Raw genomic sequence first — 23219 nt, 5'->3', positions numbered from 1 at the left:
CATTTGCCTTTCTCCACCCCTATGTTCCAGAACTTTCTAGGGGGCTCTGGACTAGGGTATGGGGGGGGAGAGGAGCTTGGTGCTGGGAGGGGATGTGGGAGGAGAGAGGAGCTCTGCACAGGGCATGTGTGTGTGTGTGTGGGGGGGGGGGTTGTAGGAGGAGGGAGGAGCCCTTTACTGGGGGGGGTGGAAATGGAGCACTGTACAAGGTGGGGGGGGGGTTGTAAGAGGAGGAGGGAGCTCTCTACTAGGGGGTGGGGTGGAAATGGAGCTCTGTACAAGGGGGTTTTTTTTCGGAGGAGGAGGGAGCACTCTACGGGGGGGGGGGGTTGGATTTGTAGCTGTGTACAAGGTGGGGGGGGGGGGGTTGTAGGAGAAGGAGGGAGCTCTGTACTGGGAGATAAGGGTGGGAGAGGAGCCTTTGTACAATGGGAGTTGTAGGAGGAGGGGGGCTTTGTACTGGGGGATGGGGAGTGAGGGTGGGAGAGGAGCTTGTAGGCAAGTGCACTCTGTTTATTAAACTGTAGGTGGCGCTTATATGAGTGCTACCACAGCCTGGAGAGGAAGGCAGTGGAAACGTGGTTTCTCTGTGGCTTCCTCGGTCATGGGGCGGTGCCGAGTGCCAGTTGGCTATGCTGCATCCTTGTGACCCCTGGCGGCCATCCTGGGTCATCAGGGTCTTTATAAGTCTCTGCCCCTGGGTTTTGGCACGCATTTGCAAACTTGGCACATAGTTACATAGTTAGTCTGGCTGAAAAAAGACAAAAGTCCATCCTGTTCAATCATAGAAAAAAAGTTCTAATCCTACACCCACAGCTGATCCAGACGAAGGCAAAAAACCCAGCAAAGCGCGCTCCAATCTCCTCCTGCAGAGGAAACATTCCTTCCTGATCCCCCGAGAGGCAATCGGATATTCCCTGGATCAATAATCGGATATTCCCTGGATCAACTTTCCCTATAAATGTTCTATCCAGTTATATTCTGTGTATCCAAGAAAGAAACCAGGACTTTCCTACAGAAATCAAGGTTTGCAACAGAAGTAATGATAATCAGCGCAAATCTGGACCAAAGTCCGAAAAGTCTAGTAGTATTTAGTAGTCCGGGTGACTTGGATAGGGGGGTCCGTGTGGAACTTAGGGCAAGCTCCATGCAGTACTGTAGCAGACTCTGTGTAGGAAAGGCGAGAAGAAGAAGCGCCTCTAAGTGCAGCAGACCACTTTAATATATAATAAAAGTAGGAACACTCACATGGCAGTAGAGTAATAAAAGCATGTAGGGTATTGTGGTGTAGAAACACCGTGTGGAACGGCTGTCACTGGTGCCTGTACCGTCCACGTCTCAGTGGTAGGGAGCGTGGTTCAGGAGGGAGACAGATGTGGAGCCAGCCGTCATGCACGTACTCCTAAAGATGGCGGCTGTCAGGGATCCCCTCGATCCCCGCCGCGTTGGTCCCGGCGCAGGCGCAGTATGCCGCCCGGCGCAGGGACTCGAGCACTGGTTCCGGGCCGGCCGCGGCGTTCGAGTTCGCGCATGCGCAGTAGAAGCCGCGGCCACCCGCTGGGCACCAATGGCAGCGCAGGGCGGGATATTTAAACGACCCTGAGCTGTCATTCAGTGCCTTCTGGTCTTTCCTGCATTCTGAATCCTGTGAACCTGTACCCTGTAAGTTATTGACCCGGATTGAACCTGACCTTGCTGTTTTCGCCTGTTCTGACCCTTGCTTTGCCTGACCTCTCTCCTGAATGCCCCCTATTGGATTTGACCTGCTGTTGCTGACCTGGCGTGTGACCCGACCATTCTATGCCCGCTGCCTTGTACCTTGCCGCCCTCTCTGTTACCGACCCGGCCCGTCTGACCCTGCTCATCCATCCATCCATCCCGTGCAGTGGGGTCTTCTGACCTCCTCACATCAGACTCTTCCCCGTGGGAGCCCCTTGCGCATACTACTACCACTGACGGACGCACCCGGTAGTCACGACCTGGTCTCAGGGAGCTCCAAGTCCATCCCCACCATCAGGGGCCCTGGTGAACAAGCACCCTGGGACTTAGACTCCGTGCGCTGGGGACGCCTATTCAGTGGAGTGCTAGTAGTACCGCCGGGCGGTCCCTTACAGTACCAGAAGGCCATGACTGAGTCTAGAGGAGGTCCCTCGCCGCTGGAGGAGATCTGCAGGCACCTATCCAATTTGACACAGGCCGTATCGGCCCTGCAGGATAGATGTCAGCAGATTGAAACTCAATTCCAGGCCTGCACTATATCCGTTCCTGCCCCACAGGCCGCGGTCCCCACACCTCCAGCTGTAGCAGTCCCTGTGCTGGTGTCTGGGGCATCCGCACCACTCCCGGCGGCCGACCCCCGAGTACCCTTACCAGAACGTTTCCACGGGGACCGCACTCGGTTCAGATCATTCCGCGAGTCCTGCCTCCTCTATTTTGAGCTACAACCCCGAACCTTCGTGACTGAATCCGTGAAGGTGGGGTTCGTCATATCCCTCCTGCAGGGTGAACCCCAAGACTGGGCCCATCGATTACGGGGAAAAAATGACCCTCACCTTGGTTCGGTTGACAGTTTTTTTGATGCTATGGCCATCCTTTATGATGACCCGCAGCGGGCAGCTTCTGCTGAAGCTACTCTGTACACACTCCGGCAAGGCCGCCGAGCGGCGGAGGAGTACGCATCTGAATTTAGGCGGTGGATGGGGGATACTCGCTGGAACGAGTTCGCACTCCTGCATCAGTTCCGTGTTGGCCTATCAGACGGCCTGAAAGACGAGCTCGCCCGGGTGGAGGTACCTGAGACTTTAGAGGACCTAATAGCACTGACCATTAAAATTGACCGTAGACTGCGGGAACGCAGGTTTGAGAGGTCCGGCCAGGGTCACAGAAATCCCTGGGGATCATTTCAGGGTCCCAGTCAAACACCTAGGCCAGTCATCCAAAACCGGCCACCTAGAGACAACCCCGAACCCATGCAGCTCGGCCTGGCACGGCCTAAACTATCCCCAGAGGAACATCTGCGCAGACGATCCCAGAACCTGTGCCTCTATTGTGGAGAAGCTGGTCATATGGCGCGTTCCTGCCCGCAGAAACTGAGTAAGTGCACCTCTTCTTCCTTATCCCTTGGCAATGTTGGTCCATCCCAATACTTAGTGGTGCCCCTTTCCTTTCAGCTTCCAGAAAGGACCGTGGAAGTATCGGCCATAATTGACTCTGGGGCATGCAGCTGCTTCGTGGATATTAATTTTGCTCACCAGCAGGGTATTCCCCTTCAATTGAAACAGAAGGGGTTCAATATTTATTTGGCCGACGGTTCCCGAATAAAATCGGGGGTAGTGAACCAGGAAACCCCCTCCATCACCACTGTCATTGCCGGGCAGCACCAGGAACTCCTCCACCCGGTAGCGTTCTTCTCACGGAAGCTGACCCCAGCGGAGAGGAACTATGATATCGGTGACCGTGAGCTACTAGCGATCAAAACGGCGTTAGAGGAATGGAGGTACCTGCTGGAAGGTGCGGTGCACCCCATCTTAATATTTACTGACCATAAGAACTTAGAGTATCTGAGAACTGCCAAGCGTCTACGCCCGCGACAGGCGAGATGGGCACTATTCTTTTCAAGATTCAACTTCCATATTACGTACCGGCCGGGATCAAAGAACACTAAGCCGGATGCGTTATCACGGATGTACGAAGACGCCAAGGAGACCCCAGTACCTGACACCATCCTGTCCTCGGGTAACTTCTTGGTCCTTCAGTCGGACCTTCGTTCCAGGCTAATGGAGGCATCCACAAACTTCTCTACCCCAGGCGGAGGGCCGCTCCAGAACAAGGGGGGACTCCTATGGAGGGAAGATCGAATTGTGGTGCCGGAAGAAGCTCGAACCCTGGTCTTGGGGCATTGCCACGACCACCCAATGGCGGGGCACTTTGGCCCAGAAAAGACCCTGGAACTTCTCCGACGCTCATTCTGGTGGCCAGACATGGCTAAAGATTGTAAGGGCTATGTCAGGTCCTGTGTCACCTGCCAGAAGAACAAGCCCTCAAGAAACAAGGTTTGGGGTCTGCTGCGACCCTTACCTATTCCTGAACGGCCTTGGCAAAAGATCTCACTGGACTTTATAGTCGAGCTTCTGCCATCCCGAGACCACACGGCAATCCTGGTAGTCGTGGATCGCTTGTCCAAGATGGCCCACTTCATCCCGTTGAAGAAGACCCCCTCGGCGGCCGAGACCGCGCGAGTCTTCATTCGTGAGGTAGTCAGGTTGCATGGGGTCCCCGAAGACATTGTCTCGGACCGAGGGGTCCAGTTCATGTCCAGATTCTGGAGAGCACTGTGCAAAGCCCTGGACATCAAATTATCTCTCTCTTCTGCGTTCCACCCTCAAACTAACGGTCAAACCGAAAGGACCAATCAGACCTTAGAGCAATATTTAAGATGCTATACCTCGTTTACTCAAGATGACTGGCTGCCACTTCTTCCTTTAGCAGAATTTGCGTATAACAACGCCTGCCACTCAGCAACAGGGCAGTCCCCGTTCTTCGCCAACTATGGCTTTCACCCAGTCTTCCTCCCGGATTTGGTGTCGGAATGCCCAGTACCAGCAACACAAGATGTGGTAACGTTCTTCGCTGCGAACAATAAGAAGCTTCAAGTGGCCATCAGTCGGGCTCAGGAAGACTACAGGAAAGCATTCAACAGGAAACGGAGAGGAGATCTGGTATTGCGGCCTGGGGAGAAGGTGTGGCTGGCGACGTCCAATCTAAAGATGCTTTGCCCGTCAAAGAAATTGGGACCCAAATTCATAGGCCCCTTCTGCATTAAACGGATGGTTAACGAAGTAGCCTATGAACTCGCCCTCCCTGACACGCTCAAGATCCACCCGGTCTTTCATGTATCCCTTCTGAAGCCTGTGGTCCCAGATGCCTTCCCTGACCGGGAATCTAGACCCCCGGAAGCGGTAACGGTCGAAGGAGAAGAAGAATTTGAGGTTGAAACAATCCTGAAGTGTCGAAGGAGGGGAGGCCAGACCCAATTCCTTATCAAATGGAAGGGCTATGGTCCTGAGGACAATTCTTGGGAACCAGCCCATAATGTCCATGCACCCAGACTTGTCCGGAGGTTCTTTCGCGATCACCCGTGGTGGAGAGATCGGGTGGGCATCCGGAGGTTGCCCGTAGGGGGGGGGCAATGTCAGGGATCCCCTCGATCCCCGCCGCGTTGGTCCCGGCGCAGGCGCAGTATGCCGCCCGGCGCAGGGACTCGAGCACTGGTTCCGGGCCGGCCGCGGCGTTCGAGTTCGCGCATGCGCAGTAGAAGCCGCGGCCGCCCGCTGGGCACCAATGGCAGCGCAGGGCGGGATATTTAAACGACCCTGAGCTGTCATTCAGTGCCTTCTGGTCTTTCCTGCATTCTGAATCCTGTGAACCTGTACCCTGTAAGTTATTGACCCGGATTGTACCTGACCTTGCTGTTTTCGCCTGTTCTGACCCTTGCTTTGCCTGACCTCTCTCCTGAATGCCCCCTATTGGATTTGACCTGCTGTTGCTGACCTGGCGTGTGACCCGACCATTCTATGCCCGCTGCCTTGTACCTTGCCGCCCTCTCTGTTACCGACCCGGCCCGTCTGACCCTGCTCATCCATCCATCCATCCCGTGCAGTGGGGTCTTCTGACCTCCTCACATCAGACTCTTCCCCGTGGGAGCCCCTTGCGCATACTACTACCACTGACGGACGCACCCGGTAGTCACGACCTGGTCTCAGGGAGCTCCAAGTCCATCCCCACCATCAGGGGCCCTGGTGAACAAGCACCCTGGGACTTAGACTCCGTGCGCTGGGGACGCCTATTCAGTGGAGTGCTAGTAGTACCGCCGGGCGGTCCCTTACAGCGGCTGAACTGCAACGTCGGTGTAGGCGTGATGTCGTCAGTGACCAAGATGCAATGTGACGCGTTTCAGAGCATGTGCTGGCTTCAACTGGCGGAAGCGCGCTCCTTTCTCAAGCAGGGGCCCCCGGCTCCACATCTGTCTCCCTCCTGAACCTCCTACCACTGAGACGCGGACGATACGGGCACCAGTGACAGCCGTTCCACATGGTGTGTCTACACCACAATACCCTACATGCTTTTATAACTCTACTACCATGTGAGTGTTCCTACTTTTTATTATTTATTAAAGTGGTCTGCTGCACTTAGAGGCGCTTCTACTTCTCTCCTTTCCTACAGCAATCCATTGAGCTGGCCAGAACCAACTCTTGAGGGAGAGTAGGGCGAGAGATCCCAAATGACAGAGAAAGTGACTTGAGTGGCCAGGAAAAGCTCCTGACGAGTAGGGACAGGTTAAGGATTCACTGTCCTCAAGGAAGCCTCCCCTGCTGGGACCAAAGTGGCCAGGCCACATATCACTCTCTGAAACAGACTCTGTCGGTGCACCCCTCTCTGCTGCATCTCTGCCTTTGAACTGAATTGCAAGTGTTTTCCTCAGGTGGCATTCTCCCGCTGGGGTGTTTGTAGTCTGGCATTCTCTTCAGTACAAGTTCTGAGTTTTATTGCAACCAAACTCTGTGTCTTCGCACCATGCTGCACCTCTCCAAAAGCTCTATACAGGGGTGTGTGGGAGGAGGGGGGCCTCTGTACTGGGGGCTGGTGGTGGGAGAGGAGCATTGTAGCAGTGGTGTGTCCAGTGATCATCAACACAGGGACATTTTTGTCTTTTCAGTAACACCCCGGGGGGAGGGGGGGTGCCCGGGGTGGAGGGACAGGGCACAATTTACCATATTTGACTGAGCCCTCAAAAAAAGTCAGAGTGGAATAAAGAATGCCCAGTACAGTGAACAGAATGTGAAAGTGTGCAGTACCATCAGTATTATCTCATGAGCTCCACCCAGATTATCTCATGAGCTCCGCCCATATTATTCCATGAGCTGTATCTAAATTATCCCATAAACTCCGCCCATATTATTCCATGAGCTGTATCTAAATTATCCCATAAACTCCGCCCATTTTATTCCATGAGCTCCATCCAAATGATTATTATTATTATACAGAATTTATATAGCGCCAAGGGGTTTGCTCAGCGCTGTACATTATAGTGGGGACAGAACATGAGACAATACAGTAACAATACAATACACGAGGGGGGGAGGGCCCTGATCCTTGGAGCTTACAATCTAGGAGGGAGGGGAGAGTGGTACAGGAGGAAGTGGCTGTGGGGGATGCAGTGGTGGGAGGAGAGGAGGAGAACGGCTGTTAGGTGAGGGTGGGGTAGGCTTCCCTGAAGAGATGGGTTTTTAGGGCGCGCCTGAAGGTGAGGAGGGTAGGTGACAGTCTGATGGATTGGGGTAGGGAGTTCCAGAGGATGAGGGAAGTCCTGGAGAAGTCCTGCAGTCGGGTGTGGGAGGAGGAGACTAGGGAGCTGGAGAGTAGGAGGTCCTGTGAGGAGCAAAGGGCACGGGTTGGGTGGTATTTGGGTATCAGGTCGGTGAGGTAGTTTGGGGCGGAGTTATGAATGGCTTTGTATGTCAGAGTTAGTAGTTTGAATTTAATGCGTTGGGCAATAGGGAGCCAGTGGAGGGAATGACAGAGGGGGGTGGAGGACACTGAGTGGAGGCCAGTGGAGGGAATGACAGAGGGGGGGTGGAGGACACTGAGTGGAGGCCAGTGAGGGGATTGGCAGAGGGGGGTGGAGGACACTGAGTGGAGGCCAGTGGAGGGATTGGCAGAGAGGGGTGGAGGACACTGAGTGGAGGCCAGTGGAGGGAATGACAGAGGGGGGTGGAGGACACTGAATGGAGGCCAGTGGAGGATTGGCAGAGGGGGGTGGAGGACACTGAGTGGAGGCCAGTGAAAGGATTGACAGAGGGGGTGGCAGAAGCGGAGCGGTTGGTGAGGTGGATGAGTCTGGCCGCTGAGTTCAGGATAGACTGGAGTGGGAATAGCATTTGTTTGGGTAGGCCGGTGAGGAGGGAGTTGCAGTAGTCCAGACGTGAGATAATAAGGGAGTGAACGAGTTGTTTAGTGGTGTCTGGGGTGAGGAACGAACGTATCTTGAAGATGTTGCGGAGGTGGAGCCTGCATGAATTTGATAGTGATTGGACATGGGGTTGGAAGGACAGGTTTGAGTCCAGGGTGACACCTAGGACTTTGGCTTGTGGGGTGGGACTGATGGTGGCGTTGTTGGTCGTGATGGAGAGGGTGGAGGGGGGAGCGCGGGCTGGGGGGGAAGACTAGGAGCTCGGTTTTGGAAAGGTTTAACTTGAGGAAATGGAGCGACATCCAGTCTGATATGTCATTCAGTAGATGGGTGGTACGGGCGGAGAGTGAGGGGGTGAGGTGGGGGGTGGAGAGGTAAATTTGTGTGTCGTCGGCATAGAGGTGATAGTTGAAGACGTGAGAGTGTATCAGTTTGCAGAGGGAGGAGGTGTAGATGGAGAAGAGAAGGGGCCCGAGGACAGAGCCTTGAGGGACCCCAACAGAGAGGGGGAGTGAGGGGGAGGTGGTAGCATTATAGGTAACGATGAAGGAGCGTTGGGATAGATAGGAGGAGAGTCAGGAGAGAGCAGTGTCCCTGATGCCAAATTATCCCATAAACTCCGCCCATATTATTCCATGAGCTCAATTCAAATTATCCCATAAACTCCACCCATATTATTTCATGAGCTCCAACCAAACTATCCCATAAACTCCGCCCATATTATTCCATGAGCTCAATTCAAATTATCCCATAAACTCCACCCATATTATTTCATGAGCTCCATCCAAATTATCCCATAAACTCCGCCCATATTATTCCATGAGCTCCATCCAAATTATCCCATAAACTCCGCCCATATTATTCCATGAGCTCAATTCAAATTATCCCATAAACTCCGCCCATATTATTCCATTAGCTTGGCCCATATTATTCCATTAGCTCCGCCCATATTATTCCATGAGTCCCATCCAGTGAATGATGAAGCAATGGACGACTTTTGGGTTTTTTGTTTTTCAGTGGAAGTGGAAGTGTTGTGGTATTTGGCGGAATTGATGATTCTCTGTACACTGGAAATCTGCATTGGGTGCCGGTCACAGAACAGAAATACTGGCAGATTACAATAGACAGGTAAGCTTGAGTCAAGTCTTTCCCTAATAGACAGGTCAATACGAGCCAATCCGATCTCCTATAGACAGGTCAATACGAGCCAATCCGATCTCCTATAGACAGAGGTCAGTACGAACCAATCCGATCTCCTATAGACAGAGGTCAGTACGAACCAATCCGATCTCCTATAGACAGAGGTCAGTACGAACCAATCCGATCTCCTATAGACAGAGGTCAGTATGAACCAATCTGATCCGATCTCCTATAGATAGAGGTCAGTACAAACCAATCCGATCTCCTGTAGACAGAGGTCAGTACGAACCAATCCGATCCGATCTCCTATAGACAGAGGTCAGTACGAACCAATCCGATCCGATCTCCTATAGACAGAGGTCAGTACGAACCAATCCGATCTCCTATAGACAGAGGTCAGTACGAACCAATCCGATCTCCTATAGACAGAGGTCAGTACCAACCAATCCGATCTCCTATAGACAGAGGTCAGTACAAACCAATCCGATCTCCTGTAGACAGAGGTCAGTACAAACCAATCTGATCTCCTATAGACAGAGGTCAGTACGAACCAATCCGATCTCCTGTAGACAGAGGTCAGTACGAACCAATCCGATCTCCTATAGACAGAGGTCAGTACGAACCAATCCGATCCGATCTCCTATAGACAGAGGTCAGTACGAACCAATCCGATCTCCTATAGACAGAGGTCAGTACGAACCAATCCGATCTCCTATAGACAGAGGTCAGTACCAACCAATCCGATCTCCTATAGACAGAGGTCAGTACCAACCAATCCGATCTCCTGTAGACAGAGGTCAGTACGAACCAATCCGATCTCCTGTAGACAGAGGTCAGTACGAACCAATCCGATCTCCTGTAGACAGAGGTCAGTACGAACCAATCCGATCCGATCTCCTATAGACAGAGGTCAGTACGAACCAATCCGATCTCCTATAGACAGAGGTCAGTACGAACCAATCCGATCTCCTATAGACAGAGGTCAGTACAAACCAATCCGATCTCCTACAGACAGAGGTCAGTACGAACCAATCCGATCTCCTATAGACAGAGGTCAGTACCAACCAATCCGATCTCCTATAGACAGAGGTCAGTACGAACCAATCCGATCCGATCTCCTATAGACAGAGGTCAGTACGCACCAATCCAATCCGATCTCCTATAGACAGACGTCAGTACGAACCAATCCGATCTCCTATAGACAGAGGTCAGTACGAACCAATCCGATCTCCTATAGACAGAGGTCAGTACCAACCAATCCGATCTCCTATAGACAGAGGTCAGTACCAACCAATCCAATCCGATCTCCTATAGACAGACGTCAGTACAAACCAATCCAATCCGATCTCCTATAGACAGAGGTCAGTATGAACCAATCCGATCCGATCTCCTATAGACAGAGGTCAGTACGCACCAATCCGATCTCCTATAGACAGAGGTCAGTACCAACCAATCCGATCCGATCTCCTATAGACAGAGGTCAGTACCAACCAATCCGATCCGATATGACAGATTAGTATAAGCCGTTTTCTCTCCCTATAAATCCTCTCTCTCAGGATTACCATGAATGGTCAGGTGGTGGCCTGTCTAGAGGGATGTCAATCTATAGTGGATACGGGGACATCGGTCATCGCTGGTCATCCAGACGCCATCAGTGGGATCCAAAGAGCCATTGGAGCAACTCCGGACACATACGGACTGGTGACTAACCTTCATATATCTCTCCTTACGTGAATGAACACCCTTCTCATATCTCTCCTTACATGAATGAACACCCTTCTCGTATCTCTCCTTACATGAATGAACACCCTTCTCGTATCTCTCCTTACATGAATGAACACCCTTCTCGTATCTCTCCTTACATGAATGAACACCCTTCTCATATCTCTCCTTACATGAATGAACACCCTTCTCTTATCTCTCCTTACATGAATGAACACCCTTCTCGTATCTCTCCTTACATGAATGAACACCCTTCTCGTATCTCTCCTTACATGAATGAACACCCTTCTCATATCTCTCCTTACATGAATGAACACCCTTCTCTTATCTCTCCTTACATGAATGAACACCCTTCTCGTATCTCTCCTTACATGAATGAACACCCTTCTCGTATCTCTCCTTACATGAATGAACACCCTTCTCGTATCTCTCCCTACATGAATGAACACCCTTCTCATATCTCTCCTTACATGAATGAACACTCTTCTCGTATCTCTCCTTACATGAATGAATGTCCTTCTGGTATCTCTCCTTACGTGAATGAACACCCTTCTCGTATCTCTCCTTACGTGAATGAACACCCTTCTCGTATCTCTCCTTACATGAATGAACACCCTTCTCGTATCTCTCCTTACGTGAATGAACACCCTTCTCGTATCTCTCCTTACGTGAATGAACACCCTTCTCGTATCTCTCTTTTACGTGAATGAACACCCTTCTCGTATCTCTCCTTACGTGAATGAACACCCTTCTCGTATCTCTCCTTACGTGAATGAACACCCTTCTCGTATCTCTCCTTACGTGAATGAACACCCTTCTCGTATCTCTCCTTACGTGAATGAACACCCTTCTCGTGACTCTTCTTACGTGAATGAACACCCTTCTCGTATCTCTCCTTACGTGAATGAACACCCTTCTCGTATCTCTCCTTACGTGAATGAACACCCTTCTCGTATCTCCACTTACGTGAATGAACACCCTTCTCATATCTCTCCTTACATGAATGAACACCCATCTCGTATCTCTCCTTACATGAATGAACGTCCTCGTATCTCTCCTTACATGAATGAACACCCTTCTCTTATCTCTCCTTACATGAATGAACACTCTTCTCGTATCTCTCCTTACATGAATGAACGTCCTTCTCATATCTCTCCTTACATGAATGAACACTCAGGACCATCAGTCCAACATACATTCACCAGCCACTTTATTAGGTCCACCTTGCTAGTGCCCAGAAAATCTCCCCCAAACCATGACACCATGACACCACCACCACCAGCCTGAACTGTGGATACAAGGCAGGATGGATCCACCACACCATGACACCACCACCACCAGCCTGAACTGTGGATACAAGGCAGGATGGATCCCCCACACCATGACACCACCACCAGCCTGAACCATTGATACAAGGCAGGATGGATCCACCACACCATGACACCACCACCACCATCCTGAACTGTGGATACAAGGCAGGATGGATCCACCACACCATGACACCACTACCACCAGCCTGAACCATTGATACAAGGCAGGATGGATCCACCACACCATGACACCACCACCACCAGCCTGAACTGTGGATACAAGGCAGGATGGATCCACCACACCATGACACCACTACCACCAGCCTGAACTGTGGATACAAGGCAGGATGGATCCACCACACCATGACACCACCACCACCAGCCTGAACTGTGGATACAAGGCAGGATGGATCCACCACACCATGACACCACCACCACCAGCCTGAACTGTGGATACAAGGCAGGATGGATCCATGCTTTCATGTTGTTTACACCAAATTCTGACCCGACCATCTGAATGTCGCAGCTAAAATCCAGACTCATCAGACCAGGCAACGTTTTTCCAATCTTCTATTGTCCAATTGTGGTGATCCTGTGTGAATTGTAGCCTCCGTTTGCTGTTCTTAGCTGACAAGAGTGGCACCCGGTGTGGTCTTCTGCTGCTGTAGCCCATCTGCTTCAAGGTTAGATGTGTTGTACGTTCAGAGATGGTATTCTCCATACCTTGGGTGTAAGGAGGAGTTATTGGAGTTACTGTTGCCTTTCTATCATCTGGAACTAGTCTGCCCATTCTCCTCTCACCTCTGACCTCAACAAGTAATTTTCCTCCACACAACTGCCGCTCACTGGATATTTTCTCTTTTTCGGACCATTCTCTGTAAACTCTAGAGATGGTTGTGTGTGAAAATCCCAGGAGATCAGCCCAGAGAAATACTCAGACCAGCCCGTCTGGACCAACAACCATGCAACGTTCAAAGTCACTTAAATCCCCTTTCTTCCCCATTCTGATGCTCAATTCAGAACTTCAGCAAGTCATCTTCACCACATCTAGATGCCTAAATGCATTGGATTGCTGCCATGTAATTGGCTGATTAGCCATTTGTGTTACCAAGCCATTGGACAGGTGGACCTGATAGGGTGGCCACTAAGTGTATTTTATTAGTGTTGTCCCATGCAGGAAATAGTTACCTTGGGTATAAAGGGTGTAAAATGGAGGTCGGTTGTGGACATAAAGGAAACTGATTGAACCCTAACCCTACGTTGACCATGGGGAGAAAGTATTGTGAGATATAGTGTAGGGGAAGCATAGGGGGTGCTTATCATGGATGGGAGGAGAGGGGGTGCTGATTATGGACTGGGGTTTTAGGGGAGGTGTGAGGTGTTGATCATGGACTGGGGTTTTAGGGAAGGCAGAGGCGGTGCCAATTATGTACTGGGGGTTTAGGGGAGGCAGAGAGTGTTCTGATTATGGACTGGCGGTTTAGGGGAGGTGAGGGGTGCTGATCATGGACTGGGGTTTAGGGGAGGCAAAGGCAGTGCCAATTATGGACTGGGGGTTTAGGGGAGGTGAGGGGTGTTGATCATGGGCTGGGGTTTAGGGGAGGTGAGGGGTGCTGATCATGGACTGGGGTTTAGGGGAGGTGAGGGGTGCTGATCATGGACTGGGGTTTAGGGGAGGTGAGGGGTGCTGATCATGGGCTGGGGGTTTAGGGGAGGCAGAGGCAGTGCCAATTATGGACTGGGGGTTTAGGGGAGGTGAGGGGTGCTGATCATGGGCTGGGGTTTAGGGGAAGTGAGGGGTGCTGATTATGGACTGGGGGTTTAGGGGAGGTGAGGGGTGCTGATCATGGGCTGGGGGTTTAGGGGAGGCAGAGGCAGTGCCAATTATGGACTGGGGGTTTAGGGGAGGCAAAGGTGGTATTGATTAAGGACTGGGGATTAAGGAGAGGCAGAGGGGGTGCTCATCATGGACCAGGGAAGAATTTAGGGGTAGGACAGGGAGAGCTTATCATGGACATGGGTAGTGGGGGGATGTGTAAAGAGAAGGTAGAGTGGGGGAGGGGGTATTAAATGGGGGTAGAGTTGGGGAGGGGGTATACTATGGAGGTAGAGTAGGGGAGGGGGTATTAAATGGGGGTAGAGTAGGGGAGGGGGTATACTATAGAGGTAGAGTAGGGGAGGGGGTATTAAATGGGGTAGAGTGGGATATTTATGGATAATGACAGGAATTAATAGACAGAGGGAGTTCCTCAGGACCAGAGAAGATGACCATGGATGGTGGCAGAGAAGATGACCATGGATGGTGGCAGAGAAGATGACCATGGATGGTGCAGAGAAGATGTTTATTACTTTCCTGGATTCAGCACGGATTGCCACTAATATGTTGAATCTTTTCCTTCAGTATCATGTGAACTGTGACACCATCAGTCATCTTCCAGACATTATCATATCCATTCATGGGAGGAACTACCCTCTGCCTGCCAGAGCCTACATCAACCAGGTGAGTGACAACACCGTGTCCATATGGTGTCACCGTCAGATGAGGATTATTATAGAGGTAGTTTACGCAGAGCTCTACAAGATACAGGGAGACAGTACTGCTAAAATACAAGAGGGCTAAGAGGGCCCTGCTCCCAAAATCTTACAATCTATTAGGGTGGGGCAGGTGGTAGAAAAGGTAATACCTGAAGCAGAGGGGGTGCCGATTATGGACTGGGAGAGTTTAGGGGAGGTGAGGGGTGCTGATTGTGGACTGAGAGGAGTGGAGGACACTGAATTATTATTATTATTATTATTATTATACAGGATTTATATGGCGGCAGAAGGTTTGCTCAGCGCTGTACATTATAGTGGGGACAGAACATGAGACAATACAGTAACAAAACAGAACACGAGGGATTCAAGGGCCCTGCTCTTTCCAGTTTACAATCTAGGAGGGAGGGGAGAGTGGTACAGGAGGAAGTGGCTGTGGGGGATGGAGTGGTGGGAGGAGAGGAGGAGATCGGCTGTTAGGTGAGGGCGGGGTAGGCTTCCCTGAAGAGAAGGGTTTTCAGGGTGCGCCTAAAGGTGAGGAGGGAAGGTGACAGTCTGATGGATTGGGGTAGTGAGTTCCAGAGGATGGGGGAAGTCCTGGAGAAGTCCTTCAGTCGGGCGTGGGAGGTGGAGACCAGGGAGCTAGAAAGTAGGAGGTCTTGTGAGGAGCAAAGATTATGGGTTGGGTGGTATTTGGGTATCAGGTCGGTGAGGTAGTTTGGGGCGGAGTTATGAATGGCTTTGTATGTCAGTGTTAGGAGTTTGAATTTAATGCGTTGGGCAATCGGGAGCCAGTGGAGGGAATGACAGAGGGGGGTGGAGGACACTGAGTGGAGGCCAGTGGAGGGAATGACAGAGGGGGGTGGAGGACACTGAGTGGAGGCCAGTAGAGGGAATGACAGAGGGGGGTGGAGGACACTGAGTGGAGGCCAGTGAAGGGATTGACAGAGGGGGGTGGAGGACAGTGGAGGGAATGACAGAGGGGGTGGCAGATGTGGAGCGGTTGATAAGGTGGATGAGTCTGGCCGCTGAGTTCAGGATAGACTGAAGCGGGGATAGTCTGTGATGAGGGAGGCCGGTGATGAGGGAATTGCAGTAGTCCAGACGTGAGATGATGAGGGAGTGAACGAGTAGTTTAGTAGTGTCTGGGGTTAGGAACAAACGTATTTTGGAGATGTTGCAGAGGCGGAGCCTGCATGAGTTTGCCAACGATTGGACATGGGGTTGGAAGGACAGGTTTGAGTCCAGAGTGACACCTAGGACTTTGGCTTGTGGGGTGGGAGTGATGGTGGCGTTGTTCGTCGTGATGGAGAGGGTGGGGGGAGCGCACGGGCTGGGGGGAAAATCAGGAGCTCGGTTTTGGAAAGGTTTAGTTTGAGGAAGTGGAGTGACATCCAGTCTGATATGTCATTCAGTAGGTGTGTGATTCGGGCGGAGACTGAAGGGTTGAGTTGAGTGGTGGAGAGATAGATTTGTGTGTCATCGGCATAGAGGTGATAGTTGAAGCCGTGGGAGTGTATCAGTTTGCCGAGGGAGGAGGTGTAGATGGAGAAGAGAAGGGGCCCGAGGACAGAGCCTTGGGGGACCCCAACAGAGAGGGGGAGAAAGGGGGAGGTGGCAGCGTTATAGGTAACGCTGAAGGAGCGCTGGGATAGATAGGAGGAGAGTCAGGAGAGAGCGGAGTCTCTGATGCCAAGGGAGTGTAGTTTAGTAAGGAGGAGGGGGTGGTGGACTGTGTCGAAGGCCGCAGAGAGGTCAAGGAGTAGGAGCACTGAGTAGTGGCCATTAGCTTTGGCGGTTAGTAGGTCGTTGGAGAGTTTGAGGAGGGCGATTTCAGTGGAGTGTAGGGGACAGAAACCGGACTGTAGTGGATCAAGGAGGTTGTTGTCGGTGAGGTCGGAGCTCAGGCGATTGTAGACTAAGCGCTCAAGGAGTTTGGAAGTAAATGGCAGCAGGGAGATGGGTCTAAGGTGGTTCAGGTCGGTGGGATCCAGTGAGGGTTTTTTGAGTATGGGGGTGATGTGCGCGTGCTTTAGGGGGGAGGGGAATGCACTAGTAGAGAGGGAGAGATTGAAGATGTGGGTGAGGGAGCATAGGATGGAGGAGGAGGGTGACCGGAGGAGTTGTGTGGGGACAGGGTCAAGGGGGCAAGTGGTGAGATGGGCTTCTGAGAAGACCTTAGTGACCTCCTCAGTGGTAGCAAGGCTGAAGGAGCGGAGTGTTGGGGAGGTTATAGTGTCCGGGACGTTAGGTGTGGTGGGGGTAGGGCGGTTGCGAGGTCAGAGGAGGGGAGAGTTGGAGGGGTTGTAGTGGGAGGGAGGCTAGGTGGGGAGGTAGGTTGAGCATTGGCGATGTCCTTACGGATTGCGTCGATCTTATTTTGGAAGTGATTGGCAATCTCGTGGGCGGTGAGTGAGGTACTGGGTGGGGGCGGGGAGCGGTGAGTGAGGTACTGGGTGGGGGTGGGGGGGGGAGAGTAGAGAGTTGAAGGTGGAGAAGAGCCGGCGGGAACAGGTGGAGAAGGTGTTGATGAGGGTTACAAAGTAGGCTTGTTTGGTGGCGTGGAGGGAGGAGGAGTAGGTGAGGAAGGCGGATTTGTAGAGGGAGAACGCTCGAGGCGATCTGGTTTTGCGCCATAATCGTTCCAGCGCACGACTGCGTTGTTTAAGATGTTTAGTGTGGTCGTTCTGCCAGGGTTGAAGTGGTCGGGGTCTGATGTTTAGTGTGGTCAGTCTGCCAGGGTTGGAGCGGTCGGGGTCTGATGTTTAGTGTGGTCATTCTGCCAGGGTTGAAGTGGTCGGGGTCTGATGTTTAGTGGGGTCAGTCTGCCAGGGTTGGAGCGGTCGGGGTCTGATGTTTAGTGTGGTTAGTCTGCCAGGGTTGGAGTGGTCGGGGTCTGATGCTACGTGTGGTTAGGGGTGCCAGGGAGTCTAAGGCAGCTGACAGAGTCGTTGTACACAGTAGTGGCCAGGTCAGGGCAGGACAGGGGAAGGATACTGTCGTACAGACGATCAGCTGCAGAGTGGAGGGGGGCCGGGTTCAGGTTGCGGAGGTTATGGCTGGTGATGGTTGGACGTTTGGGGGGGAGGCGTTATAGGACGGGGAGATGGAGAACGTAATGAGGTTGTGGTCAGAGAGGGGGAAAGGGGTGTGTGTGAGGTTGTGGGGGGTGCAGAGATGGGAGAAGACGAGGTCCAGGGTGTTCCCATTGGTGTGGGTGGAGGACTGTGTGCACTGTGTGAGTGCAGAAGAAGAGGTTAGGAGGAGGAGTTGGGATGTAGCCGGGTTGTTGATATTGATGGGGATATTGAAGGATGATGGTGGGGAGCTCAGAGGAGAGGAAGAAGGGCAAATAGGCGGAAAAGTCATCAAGGAAGTGGGATACGGGTCCAGGAGGCCGATAGATTACTTCAATCCTCAGAGGGGTGGAGGAGAAGAGTCGGATGCAGTGGGCCTAGAAGCAGGAGGATAGGGAGGGGAGGTTTGGGAGGACCTGGAAGGTGGTCAGCGGTGACAAGAGCACGCCGACTCCACCCCCTCTGCAGCCACTCGGTCTGGGTGAATGGGACCAGACTAGACCTCCATAGGAGAGTGCCGCAGGGGAGGCGGAGTCAGTGGCTTGGATCCAGGTTTCGGTGACTGCTAGGAGGTTGAGGGAGTGGGGGATAGAGAGGTCATGGATGGCGGTGAGCTTCTTGCAAACCGATCGGGCGTTCAGGAGTGCAACCGAGAGAGGAGGGGTGGATGCGGGGAGGAGGGGGACAGGTATAAGGTTGAGGGGGTTGCGGCGGTTTGTTGGAGTAGGAGGGTGCCTAGTGGGTGAGTGAGGTGCTGGAGGACCAGGGTTTGGGGAGATATCCCCAGAGGTTAGGAGAAGAAGTGTGAGGAAAGTAAGATGGGAGTGGGATGTACACGAGCGCACATGCCTTCCAGTCCTGGTGTTTGGGTCAGCAGGAGGTGATGAGAGCAGTAGTAGGGAGATGGTAGCAGTGTGGGGGATGTACAAGTTTTGGGGTGGAGCAGAGGGGTAAAGAAATGAGATTTTGGGAACGCAAGAAAGTAATATGAAAAGGAGGAGTAGAGGGGACATATTAAAAAGGTACTCGGAGTGGGACTCAGACTTGTAAGAGACGTTTCCCGGGGGGGTTTGCTTGCAGTCTGTCCAGCATGCAGGAGAGTTTCTTGCTGTTGTTGTGTCTTCCTGCTGCTTGACTTCTCCTGCTTTAGTTCAACTGCTTCTTAGCACTCCATCAACGCAGCACTCACACAATGCAGCACCCCCAATAGAGACTGTGCCCCCCCCATGGAGGCCATTGGAGGTATTGGCAGAGAGGGATGGAGGACACTGAGCGAAGACCAATGGCAGGATTTTCTAGAGAGGGGTGGAGGACACTGAAGGGAAGCCAGTGAAGGGATTGATAGAGGGGGTAGAAGACACTGAATGGAGACCAGTGGAGGGATTTATAGAGAGGGGTGGAGGACACTGAAGGGAAGCCAATGGAGGGATTGGCAGAGAGGGGTGGAGGACAATGAGTGGAGGCCATTGGAGGTATTGGCAGAGAGGGGTGGAGGACACTGAGTGGAGGCCAGTGGAGGAATATGCAGAGAGGGGTGGAGGACACTGAGTGGAGGCCAGTGGAGGGATTAGCAGAGAGGAGTGGAGGACACTGAATGGAGGCCATTGGAGGTATTGGCAGAGAGGGGTGGAGGACACTGAGTGGAGGCCAGTGGAGGAATATGCAGAGAGGGGTGGAGGACACTGAGTTGAGGCCAGTGGAGGGATTAGCAGAGAGGAGTGAAGGACACTGAATGGAGGCCATTGGAGGTATTGACAGAGAGGGGTGGAGGACACTGAGTGGAGGCCAGTGAAGGAATATGCATAGAGGGGTGGAGGACAGTGAGTGGAGGGATTAGCAGAGAGAAGTGGAGGACACTGAATGGAGGCCAGTGGAGGAATTGGCAGAGAGGGGTGGAAGACACTGAATGGAAGCCAGTGGAGGGATTGGCAGAGAGGGGTGGAAGACACTGAATGGAGGCCAGTGTAGGGATTGGCAGAGAGGGGTGGAAGACACTGAATGGAGACCAGTGGAGGGATTGGCAGAGAGGGGTGGAGGAAACTGAATGGAGGCCAGTGGAGTGATTGGCAGAGAGAGGTGGAAGACACTGAATGGAGGCCAGTGGAGGGATTGGCAGAGAGGGGTGGAGAACACTGAATGGAGGTCAGTGTAGGGATTGGCAGAGAGGGGTGGAAGACACTGAATGGATGCCAGTGGAGGGATTGTCAGAGAGGGGTGGAGGACACTGAATGGAGGTCAGTGTAGGGATCAGCAGAGAGGGGTGGAGGAAACTGAGTGGAGGCCAATGGAGGGATTGGCAGAGAGGGGTGGAGGACACTGAGTGGAGGTCAGTAGAGGGATTGGCAGAGAGGGGTGGAGGACACTGAGTGGAGGCCAATGGAGGGATTGGCAGAGAGGGGTGGAGGACGCTGAGGGGTTGGTAAGGTGGATGAACCTAGCAGCCTCATTCATGATGAATGGATGGAGGGGATCGCCTGTGGAGAGGTCATTGGTGTCATTGGTGTCATTGGTCACGGTGAGAGATAACAAGGGAGGGATGAAGTATCTTTGTGGTTTCAATGGTTTGATGGGTTAGGGTCAGGTGCAATGCTTTGGCCAATCACAGCACAATTGGGTGGGGCAAGCAGTGATATCACCAATAGCTCCGCCCAATTGTTTACATCTGCGGTGAGTGCTCAGGGGTGCGGATGGGTCAGCAGGATTTTTTTTATGTCGGTGAATCGTTCGTCGTTGTGACAACACTGGACGCCATGATTGACGATGGATTACAACGATGGAAACATTTTTTTGGCTTTTTTTCCAATAAAGGACTTGTCATAGACTGTCGTGTATTTATTCAGAGTTTACACTTCTTTGGTGGATGGGTAGTGGGACTTTGTACCCCATACTCATTCACAAGGGGGGTGGGATCTTGTTAAAGGGGGCTTCGAGATTCCAGCCCAGGGTTGTGGGGAAGAGGCACCTGTCCCCTACGGCATGCTTTTCCCCTCCTTTCCTGGCCTGCCAGGTCTGTGCTCCGATCAAGGGACTGGTAGGATTTTAGGGGGGACCCCATGATTCCACCATTGGGGGGTAGGGTTCCCCTTAAAAGTCCTACCAGGCCTAAAGGGTCTGCTATGCTGGTGAATAGGATCTCAACCCTGCCTTCATCCAGTTCTGTCAAGGGTCCCAGGGACACATTTGGGCATGACTTCCTTTCCTCAGCCTGAATCTACCGGGCTACCCCAGGTGTATAGGGTCCAACAGGGCAATCCAGCAGGTCCAGGGTGAGGAAAGAGAAGTCATCCCAGAAATGTGAACCAGATTTGGGAGCACAGTATGCCAGACCAATGTCCTTAATGGCAGTACCCAGAGCTTCTTCCCATGGATGATTAGGAGCATTTCTTTAGCTGAGAAGACTTTTGGAATAAATGTACTCTGATACTCAACTCTCCCACCCCATATTTTATAAGTGGATTGTAACCTTTTCCTCTTTATTAATCTGTATTTCCCATTCTATGGCTCTCCTGCTGTCCATCTTCTTCTGAATTAAGATTTTTGTACCACTAACTCAGATACATGCATGCATTGGGTTTGTATGGCCAGTAGATGATGCTAGTGACCCGGACAGAGAAGATTCTAGAAAAGATGCAGCTAAGACTGGGAACAAAGAACCACTGTCTGGCCTATGGTGGTCATCAGGGTCACAGGTTTCATTAATCATGTCTGAGGTCTCTGTAGAAATCTTCCAGGTTAGAAGTTAAAGAAAAATTCCCCAAAACTCTAATAAATGTTCTAGTCCACCAAATGTTATCTATCTGAACCTTCCTGGCTGTGTCAGTCTGCAGAAGTCTAAAGGGAAATTCAGGCGCCCAAAAGATGGAAGATAAAATGTCAGATTCAGTCTCCCATCAGTCAATCTTTTCCACCAAGGTCTTCCAGGGGAGGACTAAGGCTATCCTTGTGTTTGCATATCCTCCTTCTATCACACATGACTACATGGCATCAGGGTTGCAGCAATTCTAACCAAGACAAAGGCACACCTGGGATCTAACTGATAAAACATTGTATTTGTTCTTTTCATGAATAAAGTCACAATGATCTCCACACTGAATTGTAGGAGGTTCTGTATTGACACCGTTCTTTGTATTGTGTGCAGTTCTCTGGATCCTGCAGCAGTGGCTTCCAGTCCACCTCTGGCCTTTGGATTCTTGGTGACATTTTCATCCGGGAATATTTTGTGGCATTTGATCGGGGAAATAACAGAGTCGGATTTGCTCCTACTATCAAGTCATAACTTGTATTCTCCACGAAAAGGTTCATATGTGAGACTACGGTTCATGATTTCTGAATAAAGTTGGTGCAGTTCACTCTGTGCTTTGTCTTCCCCTCATTGAATCTCTCCCACGTTTATTGACAGCAGTGTGAGTGTATTGAGTGCCATGTGCTTCTGGGGATCAAGCAACACTCAAGGATGCATTGGAGTTCATACCATCAGTGAACCTTCTGTACATTTGTAGTACCCTGGGTAGTGTAGGACCCCCAAGTGGCTCGGTAGGCTAGCATTCCAACTCTCAGGGTGACCTCCTTGGGGTGGATGAAATTAGAGTTTGTCATTTTAAAACATTTCAGGCATTTATTAGGAACTTGGGAAAGAAGGCTGGGGCATGGGATACCCACAAAGACAACATGAATATCTCCAGACTTCTGCTAGTCACAGCGACTTACTGACTATCCAGCAATCTGTGTGCACTGAAGAGTGAACACCACCAGGGAGCACAAATACCTTCTAGACAGGTAGAAAGGACCCCTGCAATGCCCTTTGACAGAGTTCCAGTACATGGGAAGGTGCCAAGCATGACACCCATTCACTACCAGAGCCTCCATCACCCTTGCAATGTCACCCGCTTCCTGGCTGGTTGGTTGCTTAGGCATGTGACAGATGTATGGTAGTCATTAGCAACTACAATATAACCTCCTTAGGACAGCTCCTCTGCTCATTAGACCCATGTACTGTATCCTCTCCTCCACGTCAATGGGCCCTGTACATGCATGCACCCTTTAATGACTTCAGACTGGGCAGTAGAACTGAATAACAAGTTCTTTTACTAAAATAGTTGAAAGAAGTACAGAAGCAGTCCTCATTCCTGACAAATTTCCCAAAGTACCCCGGGTGTAGTGACCACTGAGGTAGTTATACCCCCTGGATGTCTGACATGGCTCCCACAAAGGGTCTCAGTGCAACCAAGTAACAGCTTCATCTTCAACTCTCTCTCTTCCTCCCTCTTTCTGGTGGACTAGGGAGCCCCTATTTATATAGTGTGACCTGTAGGGGGCAGTAACCTACTGAGAACAGCAGTGTTAACCCTTCCTTCTCAGGATCCACCAGCCCAGCAGGTCAACCAAGGACAACAATGCAAAGAACCTACAATGTAGCAGATGGTTCTTACACACATATCCAGGTGAAATAACCAGATCCAGGGTAATCAT

At 51.7% G+C, this 23219-nt stretch overlaps 1 protein-coding gene across 1 annotated transcript in view; it reads left to right on the top strand.

Moving 5' to 3' along the window:
* The window catches only part of LOC149455316 (pepsin A-like), a 33626-nt gene extending 11522 nt beyond the window's left edge, over positions 1-22104 (top strand). The window contains exons 6-9 of the mRNA XM_089686468.1: positions 8987-9097; positions 10666-10810; positions 14543-14641; positions 21889-22104. Coding sequence (XP_089542594.1) covers positions 8987-9097; positions 10666-10810; positions 14543-14641; positions 21889-22026 — 493 coding nt within the window. The 3' untranslated portion in view covers positions 22027-22104. The remainder of the gene's footprint in view (positions 1-8986; positions 9098-10665; positions 10811-14542; positions 14642-21888) is intronic.
* Positions 22105-23219: the final 1115 nt, after the last annotated feature.

The sequence above is a fragment of the Staurois parvus genome, unplaced genomic scaffold, assembly GCF_062004578.1.
Source record: "Staurois parvus isolate SC_StPar_1 unplaced genomic scaffold, SC_StPar_1.0 ptg000398l, whole genome shotgun sequence".
Lineage (NCBI taxonomy): Eukaryota > Metazoa > Chordata > Amphibia > Anura > Ranidae > Staurois > Staurois parvus.
Note: the sequence above shows the minus strand (reverse complement) of the source record. Positions and strands in the feature narration are given on the sequence as shown.